Here is an 18,014-nt window from a genome sequence, read left to right on the forward strand (position 1 = left end):
GATTGTGATGAACCATTGCTTGAAGAAAGGCCAGAAAAAAGGGCTCCCTAAGAGTACCTAGGACACTTTGGGTGCTAACACCTTCCCTTTGTGTAACCAACCCCCTTACCTGTAATCTCTGGCATTTTATTAGTTTTTATTTGAAAACTTCTTATCTTTGGGTTTTGTTCGTACTTTTCCTTTTTCCTTTGGAAATAATAAAAGCGCGGTGGCGACTCTGGTTTTATTGACGTTAAGCTTATCCATATCTTGATGGTCATGAATTTACCAATACAGTTACCTTATGTAATTTTCTTTCTAACCACTAACCTATGATCTTGTTGACCTAATTTATCAATTGTCATTTATCTTTCTTCCTAATTTACCTTATTGTCATTTATCTTCAAGCACTCATCCTCATACTAATCATCATTGTACATATCTCACACATTTTTATCATTTATTATTTACTTATTGTCATTGCATAAACAAAAAGAACAAAAACATGATAAAATCAAAAGATAAAAAATAATGCATTCATCTGTGACACATTGTTGGACTTAGAATATTTCATTAGGACCCTTGCATGTGGACCTTGCCCTAATTTTTGACCCAATCCACTAACTTGGATTTTCATCTGTAACTTGCAACCTTTTATTGTAAGAATGACATTCATGGCACAACCTTAGGGAGACATGCTCTTAAGCCCATTACCCATTTTTTAGCATAGGTCACTTTGCACACACAAGGCTTTCTCTTGGGTTACATTACAATGAGACCCTTTATTTCTCGCATTTGTTACTTTGTAAATATCCATGTGTATCACCATTTCAAAATCAATAAGCAATAAACCCTTGATCCAATGTCAAGTGGCTTTTTTTATCAATCAACTTCAAAAATACATAAATATACAATTATAGTTGTGCTCCACGAGCCTTAAATGGTAGGGAATGAGTAAGGATGAAGCTTTTCCTACCCTTACTCTAAGTATTTTGGACACAAGACACTTGACTTGTTTGTTTAAAATATTCACCTCCGCCCATAGTCTTTAGTACAATTCTAATAAAAAACATTTCTTTTCAAAAACCCTAAGACAAACATCAACTTATCAAACCTTATTTTTGCGCCTTATGGCATCACTCCGAAAACCCTTTTTCAAGGTAAAATCAACCAACACACAAACATTTTCTACCTTGAACTACGAAGCTCTGATTCTTTATCCCCCGATGAATGATACATAGGCACAAGGGCCTCAATCCTTGGCAAGCACAATAATAAAAAACCAAAATATCATTCTTTCCCCATTTTTTCCCAATAATAAGAAAACTTAAAGGTAAATACCCATGCACGTAGACAACTTAAATGGTTCCTATGGAGTACCATGGACGTGAGGGGTGCTAATACCTTCCCCTTGCATAAACGACTTCCGAACCCATATTTGGTTGCGAGACCAATCATTGTCCATATATTATTTCTTTTATTCTTTAAAGGGTTTTATCGACTATTTTCCCTTTCCTCTCTTTTATACATGAGGAATAAATAAAATCCGATGGCAACTCTATGTCATTTCATTTAATGTTCAGTTCAGTCGGTCGACTTTTTTTGCGGTACCGATAATGACCCAAGTGAGTTGGGATCTAATGTCTGAGAATATTTGGTGTGATTAATATCATGGATCTCTCGTCATAGCATTGGTTCATAATCGTTTTAGTCATCCTTTACAGATGTATTTTGTAATGTTTGGACGCCTTCCTGATCTTTTGACAATAATATTCAAGCTCTTATGAGATTGTTTTAGTTGTAACCGTGTTAGTCCTTTTGGTTATGTAGCCCTAATACATTTTATCTCCTTGATAACAACTTATTTTTTTGAATGGAAATTAGATAAAATGGTCGGCTCCAAGCGAGTCAACTTGTATTTTAGCTGAAGTTTGTACCTTATAGGTTTGAATCCCCAGCGAGTCGGGCCTTAATGATTTGAGGGGTCTTGTTAATCTCGAACAAATACCGGTTAACTCCAAGTAGATCATTTTGACTAGTGATAAGTTAACCAAACCGCTTCAATTCAGAGGTATGTTAACTTTGCATGACCGACGTTCAAAGCTCCATGGGGGTTGACGTTAAATGGAGGTCATAAGATTTTATTTTGCATGACCGATGTTTAGATCCCCATGGGGGTTGACATTAAACTTTACATCACCGATGCCATAGGCTTCAGGTTGTTTGGACGTCAGTTAGGCCAGAGATTTTATTAAACTTTACCCGGCCGCAACCGATTATGCTAGAGGCTTCAAGTTGCTTGGACTTCAGTTAGGCCAGAGGTTTTATAAAATGTTATCTGTCTGCAGCCAATTATGCCAGAGGCTTTAAGTTGCTTAGACTTTAGTTAGGCCAGAGGTTTTATTAAATGTTACCCGAGCACAGTCGATTATATGGAAAGTTCACGGCCTTTGGATGAATTCTCATCGGCTCTGGGCTTAAGCTTGGATCATTATGTGACGTCTTGATGATGTTCTCTTTGAGCTCTTCAATAGGATACAGTTTCCTCTTACTTATAAAAGTTAAAAAAGAGGAGGTGCCTCCCGCCCTCACAGAGGAAAGGAGCGACAACCATTGCTTAAAGTAAATTCTAAACTTGGTCATTAGTTACAAACAGAAGATAAGTTGGCTCGCCTTATCTGATAATAAAGATAGTTAAATTTAAATAATAATATTACGTTCTTCTAGTCTCATGGTTTTACCAATAATTTCACTTGACCCATGCTTCCAAAATTGGTCCTGTTAGTTCGTATTTTAATGCTCATGGTGTAGTTTGACATCTTTAGTAGACAAAGAGGTGACTTATTGTTTTTTTATCTCTTTGCATAATATGTAATGGTTTGCCAAAAAACTGCGTATAAGATTGTGCATAATTTAAATATCAATATTTCTCCATCATATTGTATATAAACTTCACGGATGATTTTCTTGGCCATCTTCTCTTTAATGAACTGATACCAAAATCAGTGTTTGCGCCATATAGTATACAAAGACTCTAAAGGAATTCCCTTAATCTCAGGCAAGGAAAGTATAATAAAAATTTCATCACAACAACTTAACCTCCATAGAACAAAAAGGCCGTAAATTTAAAGTGGCATAACATAGTTAAGAATGTTTGAGATAGCACAAATACTATTAAAAATTGCATAGCAACAACTATGCTTTGTCCAATGATTTTTATATTTAATGGAAAAATCTCACTCGAAATTAACACTGTTAGAGGACCCCATGACCAACCAAAATCGGCAGTGTAGAAACACAATAGCACCAATACCAATATTGAGTTTCCCTTTGATATGACCTTTGTACCATGAACACCAGTCACCATTGTCAGCACAATGGATACCGCCATCAAGCAGTCAAACACCATAATTCCTCCGATTATGAACAAAAAGCTTCGATTGAATCGATCAATAATTCTGGTAAAGGCAGGGACAGAAGAAAGACTAACAACAACGAGTATAATGGCAAAAATAAAGCAGTATTATGTCCCACACCAACAGATTGAAAGAGGCTAGGTGCATAGGAAGCAAGACTAATAACACTGAGTATAATGGCAACAAATAAAGTAGTATTATGTCTCACACCAACACCGTATATTAAGACAATGTCCTAAACATTTAGGGCGCGGTTTTCGGACCAACCCAATCAATAGGGCATAAGTGTTGGTCGATTGGCCAGTATAAAAAATTGCCCAGAACTTTTCTAAGAGTTACCAATTCAACTAGAACGACTTCAAAACATTTTTAGAAATATATTATTAAGAAAAATAAGTTTTAAAACTTGTTTGTGTGTGTATGCATGCGAGCGTGCGTGTGTGCGAGCGAGCGTGAGTTTGTGTGTGCGCGTGTGTGTAATTGTCTTAGTACATTAAAATTGATTATATAATTGATTAGGCCATTAAAATTGACCATGGATTGTTTCCTTTCTTAGATTTCCATTCTCCTATATAAAAGAGGGCCATCTCCTACTCATTTTCCATCTAAATTCCAAATTTCTCTATTTCTTTGGAACTTATCTTTCTTCTTTCTCTCTCTACAATATTTTATTTTCACCTAAGTTGCCTTAATGCCTTGTGAATGAAAACTACATGCAAGGAAGAATTTGTATTGATGTCTTTCCATTATTATTAATCTCAAGAGTGTGATATTATTGAGAAATTGAGTTTGGTTCTTGAGATTAACCAGTTTTAAAAATCTTTGTTTGGTTGTAGAACTTAGGTGAGAATTTTTTTGTTTCATTATTAAGATTAGCCTGTAAACTATCTAATCGATTCGTTAGCTCAGCCTGGGTAATGGATTTCTTTTTGGTTGGGGATAAGCCATTGTAAAATATCTAGATCTGCTTGTATCGAAGGTTCGTGGGAATAAATTGTAAAAGCTCAAGTCTATAGTCATCGGCATCATCTCTTAGGGACAAGAGTAGGTAAAAATTCGTTTGGACTTGGATAAATCCCCAGTGTCATCTCTTTAAACCATTATCTCTTAATTTCTTCTATTTACTCTACCATTTTTATTTTCCATGTGTTCGTTTTAATCTAATCTTAAAGAATACTAACACAGTTCACTTTTTAAGTAACAAACTTTAAATTGAATCATGAATTTTGAATACCATAATTCACCCCCTCTTGTGCTTGAAGTCACTTGTCCTACATGTGGCATTAAATACTAATCATCCTAGGTAGAAAAGTGACTTCAAGTTATTCACTAAATAAATCATCATCCTTTAATGGAGAAGGGTATAATTTTTGGAAAGAGAAAATTAAATTTTTCATAGAAGAGATGGATTGAGGTATTTGGAAGGTCGTGGAGGAAGGTCAATTTCTTCTTATACCCGATGTCAATGGAGTTGTAGTAAACAAACCTGAAAAGGATTGGACCAAAGATGATGAATAAAATGTGTTGCGCGATTTGAAAGCAAAAAATATCATCATTATCGCTCTCGTTCTTGATGAGTTTTTATGATTTTCTCACTCGAGAGTACAAACAAAATATGCGACATCCTCCAAATTATCCATGAAGGAAATATTGAGGTAAAGAGGGCAAGGTTGGGCACATTAACTCATGAGTATGAACTTTTCAGAATGAAACCTGAAGAGAACATAAATCAAATGCAAGCACAATTTACCCATATTGTGAGCCATATGAGATCTATGGGAAAAGATTTTCAAATGAGGAGTTGGTTGTTAAAATTATGAGATGCCTAAACTGTAGTTTACAACCTAAAGTCAGTGCAATTTATGAATCAAGGGATTTAGCAACCATGAACGCACACACTCTTTTTGGTAAATTGTTGAAACATGAGATAAAGCTGAATAGACTTGTTGATGACAAAGAAGGTGATAAGAAGAAGAAGAAATGTATTGAACTAAAAGCTACTAACATAAAAGATATAGAATTAGAAGATAAAGATTGTCAAAGCAAGATTGAAAAATACATGAAACTCATGTTTAATAAATTCAAGGAGTTTCTAAGGCAAGAAAATGACCTATAATGTATCCTCATATCACATGCTCATAAAAGTTGATTTAGATCTTCCTCCAAACATAAACATTGAAGTAGACAGCTTGAATTTGATTTTGTAACTTGGAAATATTTCATCTCATGAAAATTGAGCAAGTTATGACCTTGGGAAGTTGACCTCCAAATTAGAGTTTAGACAAAATGACCTATAATATTTCACCATAAAAAATTACTTTCCAAGCAAAATTAGCTCTAGACCTCAACATGAAAGTTGTTTGGAATGTAATTTAGAGTAACTTAGCTCTTGGAATCATTTTGATATGATAAAAAATGTAGGAGATAGGGTCTAGGAGGCCCCAACTTTGATCAGATGAATTCCTCTGGTCAACCACCATCAACCAACTTGTTAACTTGCAATTATCTTGACTTTTGGGACTCATGGGAGATCATATATGCATAAGATGATGAGATTTAAAGTACCCCTTGAAATATTTGATCAATTGTTGAAGAAGCTTGGTGAAGAAGTTACACAAGATACCCAGATGCACTAGGGTTTCCAAGGCAAACCAATTCCAAACTCTTGAAGGATTCTTGATCATAATACCATGTAAAGACCATAGGGACTCATATATGATGCCTAGAGCCTTTGTGGATAATTTCATTGTTGAGTTCGTAGCAATGAGGGTCTTAAACCCTATATGTGAACTTGATAAATCAAAGGTGATCATGTACCCTACCTACTAAAGAGTTAGACAAATGCAAAGACATATTTTTGGTATTTTAGTTAGTAAAGATAATAAAATAACAAGTATGATACATTCACATAGTGCTTGGTGACCTCTCCCAAGACAAACCCAATGGGTGAGGGGTAAGGAGGATGCCAAGGTATGATCCCAATGCCAATGCATATGATGAGATAGCATGAGGGATCTTAGGGCCAAAATTGGGGTCTTACAGCTACCCCTATTTAAGGACATTCTAACTGAGGAGGTAAAGGTTAAAATCTTCATATCGACTCGGTAGAATGGGCTTAAATAACAACATATAGAAACAAATTTTGGTCCCTAGGAGACCTCGTGATGCATATGATATGAATGCTAAAAATAAACTCTTTGTGGGGGGATATTGCCACAAAGGGAAAAGAATTCAGAGAGACCGAAAGTCTGCAAGAGCGTAATTCAATTCCATAAGGAAAACTCCTTGGGGAGATAGAGACTCTGGGGGATAACGGGTTGTGCATAGGCCAGGCTACGACTTAAAAACTGCTGGGGGACACGAGGAATTTCATGAAAATGGAAAGACTCAGCCAGGGAGAAAAGGAACATCTGCAGGGGAAGCAGATAGATCAGAATAAAACTAAAATATTCTGACCAAGCAGGAACAACGATTTCACTAAGGAAATACGCACTCAACTCAACTGGGGAAGAAACAATCTTCAACACAGGAGGAGCAGAAATATATTATCCACAACCAGTTACTGGGTACAGAGATAATAAAATTTGACAGGGAGGATATTCGTTACCGGTTAGGGTAAACATATAAAGGATGACTCACTGAGGGCCGCTAGGAGGTGTATTCATTACTGGATACTGGGTAAGAATAGACTTGTTGGGGAAAAGCTGAAAATAGGATTTACAACTATCGGTTATTGGGCAAAAGACCAAAAAGGAGAGAATATTCGTCATTGTTTAAAGTGAACATATCAAGGATAGACTCAGCAGAAAGAAAATACGTCATCGGCTAAGATGAACATATCAAGGATAAACTTTCTTAAGGATGTTAAGGAGGATATCCGTCATCGGTTAGGATGAGCATATCAAGGATAAATCGCCTGAACAAAAAAAGTAGGAATTACATCTATCAAATGTTGGATAAAATACCATCAAAGAGAATATCTGTCACCGATTAGGATGAACATATCAAGGATAAACTCCGAGGGGAAGACTAGGGATTACATCTATCAGTTACTGGATAGAAAAACGCAAAGAGAATATCCGTCACCGGTTAAAGTGAACATATCAAGGATAAACTCTGCAAGGGGAGCAAAAGCAGGATTTACAACTACCGGTTACTGGGTAGAAGACCGCAAAGAGAAGGAAACCTGCCATCGGTTAAGATGAACATATCAAGGATTAACTCTCTAGGAAACAAATAGGGATTACAACTACCTTTTTTCTGGGTAGAATACCAAAAAGAGAATATCCGTCACCGGTTAAGATGAACATATCAAGGTTAAACTCAAAGCAGGGGAATAAAATATCCGTCACCGGTTAGGATGAATATATCAAGGATATACTTCCTAGGGAGACATGAAAACGAATCCGCTAGGAAAAAAGGGGTTATTTTTGCCGGGTATTGGGCAAGAAGTAACAAACTACAAATCAAGAAGAATATTACCAGTTACTGGGTAATAGACTCTTAGGGGACCATAAATATATATCTAGGTAAAATCTAGAAGAAACGGTCAATCAAGACTCAAACCAATGAGGATATAACTCAAGGGGAGTGGTTCCATCCAGATAAAAAACTGGGGAGGAAGCTGAAATAATAATCATCCACGAGGAAATAACTCAATGGGGAAATGAGAAAGGTTAGAGTCTTTTTGCTTAAGGGGCTGACACTCTACAATTGAATGAGGACAGACACACCAAATCTGTATGGGGATAAAGTACCACCATGACATAGGATCAAATCACAAGAATGAATCACCAGGTGTGATGATGCAATAATGAAGTTACATGAGTGTATATGTATCTGTATATGTATGTGTGTATATATATGATGATGATTATGTTGACAAAATGATCACAAAGGATACAAAATGTCTCTGATCTGAATCATTGATACAAATCCTAGCCAATCCACAAGAGAGGGAAACAACTGCCGGAGAAAAGATCATCATCTCAAAGGCTCGACCCTAGCTGGGGAAGAAGAGAGGAGGTCTACTGAGGAAACTACTACCAATTCTGCGGGGAATTTTAGATCAACACCATATCAAATGGGAGACAACCCTACAGGGGAGCAAACACAAATAGCTACTCAGAAACCAGGAGGAAACTCTGACTGGGAGAGAATCTGATGGCGACTTGTGGGGAATCAAAGTTCTGCCGAAACTGCTACAACGAAATATCTATCCTCAGTTAGAGAACAAACACAAACTCGGTTGGGGAGAACATCATATTAACAACTGGGGAAATCAACAAACATCGGGTGCTAATCATGTTGTCGGTGGATGAAAGAGGAATCGCACTTACTGCTTGGGGAGAACCAATAATGCTCCACACTTAAGGCTTATTGCTTTCAAACCACTGTTGATACTCCTTTTAATGAAATCGATTGCTTAAAATTAATGCTTTTATATGTTTAAGAAAATATTTTTTTAATTAAAGTTTTAATTTCAAAAATGATCATAATAATATTTAAAACTATTTGGCTGAATTAAATAAGAGTAGAAACAATTGGATAAAAGCTCAACTTTATTTAATAGAATGGTAGTTTGTAAATGACAAGACTCCATAGATCTTTTACAAAAGTTGAAAATGGTAATTTACATGGAAAAGGGCTACATTGAATACAATGATCACTAATTCTTCTACCAACTCTTGATATCCACTGTGCTCTTGATCGTTACTGGGAATCATAATCCGATGATGTGCTCAAGTAACTCTTCAAAACTGAAGATCAACAGGATGTAGTTACTTGCCATAATCCCTAATTTTTGCATAAATTACCCCAAGGTGGGGTACTCAATTTATGTCTCTAACTTTTTCCTGGATCACCCTTTCGGGTTTTCAATCCACCGAGACGCTCATTTTTGCCTAAGCCGCCCTTTCGAGTTTTCAACTTAGCGAGCAGTTCTTTTCCTTTTTTAGGCGAAGTATTTCTTGACTGCATCTGCGTTCACAGGACGAGTGAACTCTTCACCATCCATAGTTGCAAGAATCAAAGCACCGCCTGAAAAGGCTCTCTTAACAACATATGGGCCTTCATAATTAGGAGTCCACTTGCCCCTAGAATCTGGTTTGAAAGATAGGATCTTCTTGAGCACAAAGTCACCTTCTCTAAACACATGATGTCTGACCTTCTTATCAAAACCTTTCTTCATTCTCTACTGGTATAACTGACCATGACACATGGCAGTTAATATCTTTTCTTCAATCAAATTCAACTGATCATACCTGGTTTGACACACGCAGTGATGGGATCTCAACCTCTACGGGGAGCACAACTTCCATGCCATATACAAGAGATAAAGGGGTTACCCCTATTGAAGTGCGGATGGATGTACGATACCCGTGCAAAGCAAACGGGAGCATCTCATGCCAATCCTTATATGTTACAACCATCTTCTGAATAATTTTTTTAATATTCTTGTTTGCAGCTTCAACAACCCCATTCATCTTAGGTCTGTAGGGAGAAGAATTATGGTGTGCAATCTTGAAGTCTTTGCAAAGAGCTTCCACCATATTGTTATTCAAGTTCGATCAATTATCAGTAATGGTCTTACTTGGCACACCATAACGACATATGATTTGATTCTTGATAAACCTCACAACAACTTGCTTGGTTACATTCGCATACGATGCCGCTTCAACCCATTTCGTGAAGTAGTCAATAGCCATCAAAATAAAATGATGTCTGTTCGAAGCTTTGTGCTCAATCATGCCAATCATATCAATTCCCCACATGGAGAAGGGCCACGGGGAGGAAATGACATTCAACAGTGTCGGAGGAACATGAATCTTATCTGCATAAATTTGACACTTGTGGCATTTCTCCACAAACTTGCAACAATCAGATTCCATTGTCAGCCAATAGTAACCTGCTATATGTAGTGCAGCTTGGTAGCGCGTTTATTTTGGGTACAAAATGTCACAGGTTCAAATCTTGTCATCCATATCCCTAATTATTAGTTATCGTATGAACAGTAACAAGAGATCAATTATGAGCGATTCAAATTGGACATACATACTCAATATGAATAGTTCTCCATATTGAGTTTGTATGCATGCAAAAGGTGTATTGCCATCATCTTACATAAAATGATTAAAGAAAGCGCTCTTAGTTCAGTTCGGTAGAACGCGGGTCTCCAAAACCCGATGTCGTGGGTTCAAATCCTACAGAGCGTGATACCACTCTTCTAAAATTGAGACTAAAATAATGGGATAACAGTCTAAGTCTAATCCAAAGTGTTAATTTGATCTCCTGTCAATTAGGATTAAAACAAAAAAATAGGAGGTCAATAAACAAAAGAGACAGTACTAAATCAAATATCCAACTGATCGCCACGTCAGTATTGTAAATAGGTCGTTACAGCGTGATACCACTCTTCTAAAATTGAGACTAAAATAATGGGATAACAGTCTAAGTCTAATCCAAAGTGTTAATTCGATCTCCTGTCAATTAGGATTAAAATAAAAAAATAGGAGGTCAATAAACAAATAATCTAGCAAAGAATATACAAATAATAATAAGATATATATAATAGAATTTATATATGAAAAATAGAATAATTAAAAATATTATTTTAATATTTAATTATAATATAATTCTTTGAATAAAAGAAATAAAATAATAATATTTAAATATTAAAATAGTACTCTATAAAAAAATATCTAATTAATTGTTATACAATTCAATTTGGATTCAGACTTCCCCAAAAAATCCCAGTGGTTTTATTAATAAAAAACATTGAATAATATTCCTATATTCTGTATTATTCTGTATTACAAATTACAAGAAATAACGAAGGAGGATTTGAAATGCGAGATCTAAAAAGTTATCTCTCTGTGGCACCAGTGGCAAGTACTTTATGGTTCGCGGCTCTAGCAGGTCTCTTGATCGAAATCAATCGTTTATTCTCAGATACATTGACATTCCCCTTTTTTAGATTCTAGTTATTGGCACGGGAAAGGGTGCTGAAGATTAGAGATCCAATAAAATATTTGTGACTCAATCCCTCTTCGTTCGATTTTTCTAATTATACTAGAATTAAAATAAGGAAATTAAAAAGGTGGATTTGGCCTCAGCGAAATTTGGAATTTTTACCAAGTTTCGTTTCAATGGAATTGAATTAATACTTCAATTCCATTGCTATTAATAATTATTATTAATAGTCAGACCATAAATGGTCTTGTTAGGGTAGGTAGGGACAATAATATCATACAATATATTTTCATCAAAACTAAAGTACTATACTGTGATTTGAAATCTATTTCGAAAATTTGAAATCTATTTCGAAAGCATTGTAGTAGTGAATTATTACTGTACTATATAAAATTCATTGGAACAAAATATTTCAGAATTTGATTTTGAATTATCAACTTATATTTTTTTCGTTCCTTTTTTCTTCTTCCCTTCGAATCTTAAAATCGAAGAGTTAAGTGAATAAAAAAAACCAAAGGAGGTTCATGGCTAAGCGTAAAGATATCCGAATAACTGTTATTTTACAATGTACTAGTTGTGATAAAAAGAGTGTTAATAAGGAATCTAGAGGGATTTCTCGATATATTACTAAAAAGAATCGACACAATACGCCTAGTCGATTGGAATTCAGAAAACTCTGTCCCTTTTGTTGCAAACATATGATTCACGCAGAGATCAAGAAATAGAGAAAATGGATTACTTGTGTGTCACCCTTAGGAGGTAAATTAAAAAAAATATAAATAACATCAAAATGAATTATATAGATACTAGAGAAATTATCTTAAACATGAAATTATAAATATATATCATTATATAGCATCGATTTTCTTATATAACAAATATATTAGGAGAAAACAAAGAATATAACTAAAATAAATCCTTTTTTTATAACAAACGGGATTTTCGGTATAGGAGTAAACAAACCGTGGATAAATCTAAGTGACTATTTGTTAAATCGAAGCAATCAATTCGTAGGAGTTCGCCCCTAATCCAATCTGGGGATCGAATTGGTTATAAAAACTTGAGTTTACTTTTCAAATTTTTCAGTCGACAAGGGAAAATTTTATTGAGACGTGTTAATAAATTGACCTTAAAACAACAAAGATTGATTACGATTGCTATAAAACAAGCTCATATTTTATCTTTGTTACCTTTTGTAAATTTGTCATCTTTTGTTAATAATGCAAAAAAAGAACTTATGGAATTTCTTTTTTTTTTAATTATTATTCCCTGTTTCTTTCATTTTTAACTAGTTCTTTTTGAAAAATAGATAGAAAAACGAAAAATATTTCAAAATCCAGGACAAGTAAGGAAAAGAAAAAAGATTTTCTTATTCTTCACGTCAAGGATTACGTCCCGAATCATTAGATAGGAATCCGAAAATGAAAAGAGAAACAAAGAATATCACTATCGTGTAAACAAATAGTTTTAAAGTAAGCATTATAAAATCTCAAAGATAATTAAAAAAACGACATAGAAAGAGAATAGATTCTCTTCTATTTCATATTATGTTTCCTTTGAGACTCAGTTTATAAGAAATGAAGTTATTTCAAAAAAAAACTTAAGAAATTGGTTTGTAGTAAGAGTTGAGCCTTTTTTACCATTACCAAAAATTGTATTTCATATCTACAATCAAGATCCACGTATTGGTGGTAGACTCAAATCGAATAATCGAATTTTTATTTTTTTAATGGAAAAAAAGGAAATGATGAGATGATCCATATTTTTATTGTCTATCCAAAAATTACAAGATTTGTAATCACGAATTCACACTGTAAGACTTATCTGATCTTTAAAAATCTTCAAATTTGAATTTTCTAATAAATTCTGACTTTTTTAGGACATTATTCAAATTAAATATCTTATCAAAAACTTACAGCAGCTTGCCAAACAAAAGCTAATAGAAAAAAAAGTAAGGGTATTACTAGCATAAAATCTACAATTGGATTCAAAAAAGCATAAGCTTCAGGTAATTTCCCCAAGAAAAAACTACTTGAATAAAGGGCAGAGTTAACACAAATACAGACCAAGCTAAAGATATTAAGCATAACAAAAATGTTGTTCTTTAAGAAAATGAATTGTATTTTTTTTCATTATCTTCTTATTATATATATTATTATATATATGATATGATTTATATATATATATATATATATATATATATATATATATATATATATATATATATATATATATATATATATATATATATATATATATATATTTATTATTATCCACTTTTTTTGTATTACACTTTTATATTCACAATGAAATATAATTGTATAATACAAAAAATAAAGGTTGATTTTATTTTCAATTTATATTACAATAGATAATATATAGAATAGAAAATGGGGTGTGGCCAAGCGGTAAGGAGGCGGGTTTTGGTCTCGTGATTCGGAGGTTTGAATCCTTCCGCCCTAGGGGAAACCGATTGATGATATCACTGGTTTTCTTCATCAAGCCATAAAAAGGCTTCTTATATAGGGGGTGGGGGATTGGGTCCCGTTAGTAATAGGTTTGAATCCTTCCGTCCCCCGGTGATGATATCACTGGTTTTCTTCATGAAGCCATAAAAAAGGCTTCTTATACGTTTCTAGGGGAGGGGATATATTGTTCATCTAAAGTTGCTCAACCTACATATTAGGAAAAAGTCAATAAATAAAGTTGATCCATAAATACCGTAGACCCTATGAGCTTTTCTACTTATTTTCAATTAGTATATCTTCAAAATATACTAATTGAGAATCGAATTTGATAACTATTCTAAAAAAAATTATCATCTGAAAGACCCCAATTTTGACCCTAAGATCCCTCATGCATTTCATCATAAGCATTAGCATTGGGATCATACTTTGACATCCTCCTTACCCCTTTCACTGGGTTTGTTTTGGGAGAGATCACGAATCACTTTGAGATTATATCATACTTGTATATTATCATTTTACTAACCAAAATACCAAAAATATGTCTTTGCATCTATCTAACTCTTTTTGTATGCAGGGCATGATCTCATTGATTCATTGATCACATCTAGGGTTTGAGACCCTCATGAACAAATAGCACACCCAATAATTGACACAAGAATGGTTATGAGTTATATCTATGAGTCCCAATGATCTCTACATGTTATATTGATCAAGTTTACTTCAAGAGCGTGTGGGTGATTTGCCTTGGAAACCCTAGTTTGACTGGGTATCTTGAGTAACTTCTCCAACAAACTATCCCACCAATTGATCAAATTTCTCAAGTGACACTTCAAGTTTCATCATCTTATGCATATATGATCTACCATGAGCCAAGAAAGTCAAGATAATTGGAAGTTAGCAAGTTGGTTGACGGTGGTTGGCCAGATGAATTCATCTGATCAAAACTAGGTCTCCCTAGACCCTATCTCCTATAATTTTTACCATATGAAAATGATTCCAAGAGAAAACTTACTACAAATGACATTATAAACAACTTTAATATTGAGACCTAGAGCTAGTTTTTATTGGAAAATCATTTTCTATGTTGAAACATTATAGGTCATTTTGTCTAAACCCTAATTTGAAAGTCAACTTCCCAAGTCCATAACTTGCTCAATTTTTATGAGATGAAAGATTTCAAAGTTTCACAATCAAATTCAATGTGTCTACTTAAACTTTGATGTTTTAAGTGAGAGCTAATTCAACTTCTTTTAACATGTGATATGAGGCTACATTATAGGTCACTTTTGACCTATACCATTGATCAAGTGATTTTGCCAAACTTCAAAAATGCATAACTCTATCATTTCAAATCCAAATGACATGAAATTGGTGACCATTTTGAAGTTCTTTTAGAGAGATACAACTTTGATGAAGACACGTTTCTCATTTGAAGCTCCTATGAAAAGTTAAGCAAGGTGGAATATTGAGACATATGGATTGACACTTAGAAAATTTTTGATATGTCAAATTTTTCCAAACTTCCGCCTCAAATATATCCAAGTTCCAATCTCCAAATCAGAAAGTGTTCAACATCAAACTTGTTCCTCTTGATCTCACCTTTCCAAAGAGCTAAAATTCATGCATTTTGGATGAGAAATGCATAGGCTGCACATGGCTTAAACAGGCTAATCTCATTTGGCATGGATCAAACTTCAAATGACAATGCTCAATTGCCTTGCAATCCAATCCATCTCCAAAGCATCTGAACTTCATTTTGGACTTTCAAACAACCATTTCATGGGCCTATGCGCGCCCATGCACCATGCTTTCATCATTTGCCAATTTTGGAAAGTGAAAGTGAGTGTGCAAATATCATCCAATTTCTCTATAAATTGAAGCCCTTATGCTCAGAATTAACACACACACTGCGCCAGCTTTGAATCTCCATTGAAAACCCTTCACATTAAGAGGATAACCCTGATAAATTCATTTGAATTTGAGCTTGAATCTCCACTGTTTTGGAATTCAATTCTCCAGGAGTCCATTGATTTTAAGCCTTTCCATTCCTCTTCTGCAAGCAATTGAAGTGAAACAAAGCACGATTCAGATCAAGATCTAGCAAGCTCAGACCTCAATTGAAGGAAATTTGCAGAAAATTTGATCTCTTCAATTCTCCTTGATTCTTGCTCAATTCCATTGATTCTTGTGTTGTCTGAAGTCCTACCAATGTAGGCAAGGTGTTTGAGGCTAAATGGAAGCAACTCAAATAATGAACCTCATTTTTCAATTCCACATATCTCTCAATATAGTTGGAATTGGAAGAAATGGAGGTGATATTCGTGCTCAGTGATGTTTTCTCTTAAAAATCATGTCCCTATTTGAAATTTTGGTGATGGTTCATGATGACCAGTCCGGCGAAGCTCGCCGGAGAAGACAATCGGAGCTCTGGCTCCGGTGAGGAGGTGTCTTTGGTGTAAATCGTGTGATCCAACTTCCATGTTTTAATCTTAGTCGTGCATTGTGATTACTCATGTTACAGCATTGTTGACTAAGGCATTGGTGGAATGCGCGCTCTGGATCATCAGATCTGCCACCTCAATTAATGAGGGAGATCTGATGGTCCACATATTTTAGCATTTTCTGAATTTCCATTTAATTCCATTTTCTTCAATAATTCATAATAAATTTAATATTGATCCAAAAAAATATGGGACTTTCACCAAAAAAATTCAAATATTTTTCTCTTTCATATTCTGAATTAATATTTATTTTTGGATCATTATTAATATTTTTCATGAATTAATTGATTTTTCATTTGATTTTAATTGTTTAAAAATATTTTTAAGTGTCCAAAAATTATGAAATTTTTTATCCAAGGTACTTTAACCTTGTTTGACCTATGATAAATCTCATGGCCATTTATTTGGTGTTTTGATGAGATTTTAGGATTTGGACAAAACATATTTAAATTTAATGCATTATTTTACTATTTTTAATTGAATAAATGCCATTTTAATTGTGTTGACCATTTTGATTGACTTAATTGAGTTTCTTATTTGTTGTTGGACCTTGGTCAATGTTGATTTGACTTTATCAAGTTAATATTATTGGATTTAGGGGATTGATGGAATGTACATTCCATCTCCCAAAATGAATGAATAATATTAATTTGGTAAAAGTCCTCCTTGGACCAATTTGTGATCTCATTCATCCTTTTCCCTCTTCATCTAATTCCCCTTCTTCATTCATTCATTTCAATTGGTCAATGACATCTCAAAGTCCTAATGCTAGTTGATTGAAAGATTAACATGAGTAAGGATGAGATTATGCCACACCTTTGCATATTTTTGTGTGTGTGGTATGTTTAATGAGCATAGTTCATAATACTCTGTCTCCAACATGCATTAACACCAAAAGTCTATTGCCCGACCTCAAATATTTATGACTTCTACATAAGTCCAATTACGATTGCTTAACATAGCGCTAAATTTGTGACATAAAAGGAATAAGCATTCTAGTTAGTGAGATTGTAAGTCTCCCCTCTTCCATGGTATTATGTGGAAACTTGGCCTTCTTTCCTTCCTTTGGAAGATGTTTTGGTTCAATGATCCATGCTTGTGGTAATTGGGTTGAGTGTTCTCCAAAGAATGTCTTGAAATCAAAAAGCAAAACAAAACTAACTACTAACTTACTAACTATTAACTTTTACTTTCAAGCTTTTACTTTTAATGCAATTTATTTTTAGCACTTTATTATCATTTGCCATTATACATATCATTCTAATTGTTTATGTTAATGCAATTTTTACTTTGTCCACTTGGACCATATTGTGTGATATACTTTGTTGCTTTGTTTGTTTGATTGGTCTTTGACCATGAATACATATAATAATAACAAAAACCCTAAAAGACTTTTGAGTGGACTGTTGTTTTGATCATGCTCAATTGGACTTAGAATTTAGGCAACATTCCTTTGCTAATGGACTTGGCCAATGCCAATTTGTTGAAGAACCAAGCACTTGCAAGTTTGAATTCATTTGATACATCATTCAAGATCTCTCCAAATTCATCTGCAACATTGATCATTTCTAAGCTGTTCTGTTGAACCTGTGACTTCTGGATTTCATCTGCTATATAGGCTATTTTGAAGAAGATCTCTGAAGTGGATAAGCTTGGATGAGGCCATCTTTACTTGATGC

General features: G+C 34.3%; 1 protein-coding gene, 1 non-coding gene and 1 pseudogene across 2 annotated transcripts in view; 2 read left to right on the forward strand and 1 right to left on the reverse strand.

Annotated features, from left to right (window-relative positions):
- Positions 1–2,931: 2,931 nt before the first annotated feature.
- On the reverse strand, positions 2,932–3,388 carry LOC127121409 (sugar transport protein 5-like; annotated as a pseudogene).
- A 1,892-nt stretch (positions 3,389–5,280) lies between these two features.
- LOC127123219 (acetyl-coenzyme A carboxylase carboxyl transferase subunit beta, chloroplastic-like) overlaps positions 5,281–18,014 on the forward strand; it is a 33,546-nt gene continuing 20,812 nt past the window's right edge. The window contains exon 1 of the mRNA XM_051053460.1: positions 5,281–5,492. Coding sequence (XP_050909417.1) covers positions 5,281–5,492 — 212 coding nt within the window. The remainder of the gene's footprint in view (positions 5,493–18,014) is intronic.
- Positions 10,536–10,609, forward strand: TRNAW-CCA (transfer RNA tryptophan (anticodon CCA)). The gene has a single exon. It is a non-coding gene; the product is annotated as a tRNA-Trp (tRNA).

Source organism: Lathyrus oleraceus, chromosome 2, assembly GCF_024323335.1.
Source record: "Lathyrus oleraceus cultivar Zhongwan6 chromosome 2, CAAS_Psat_ZW6_1.0, whole genome shotgun sequence".
In the NCBI taxonomy this organism is placed as follows: Eukaryota; Viridiplantae; Streptophyta; class Magnoliopsida; order Fabales; family Fabaceae; genus Lathyrus; species Lathyrus oleraceus.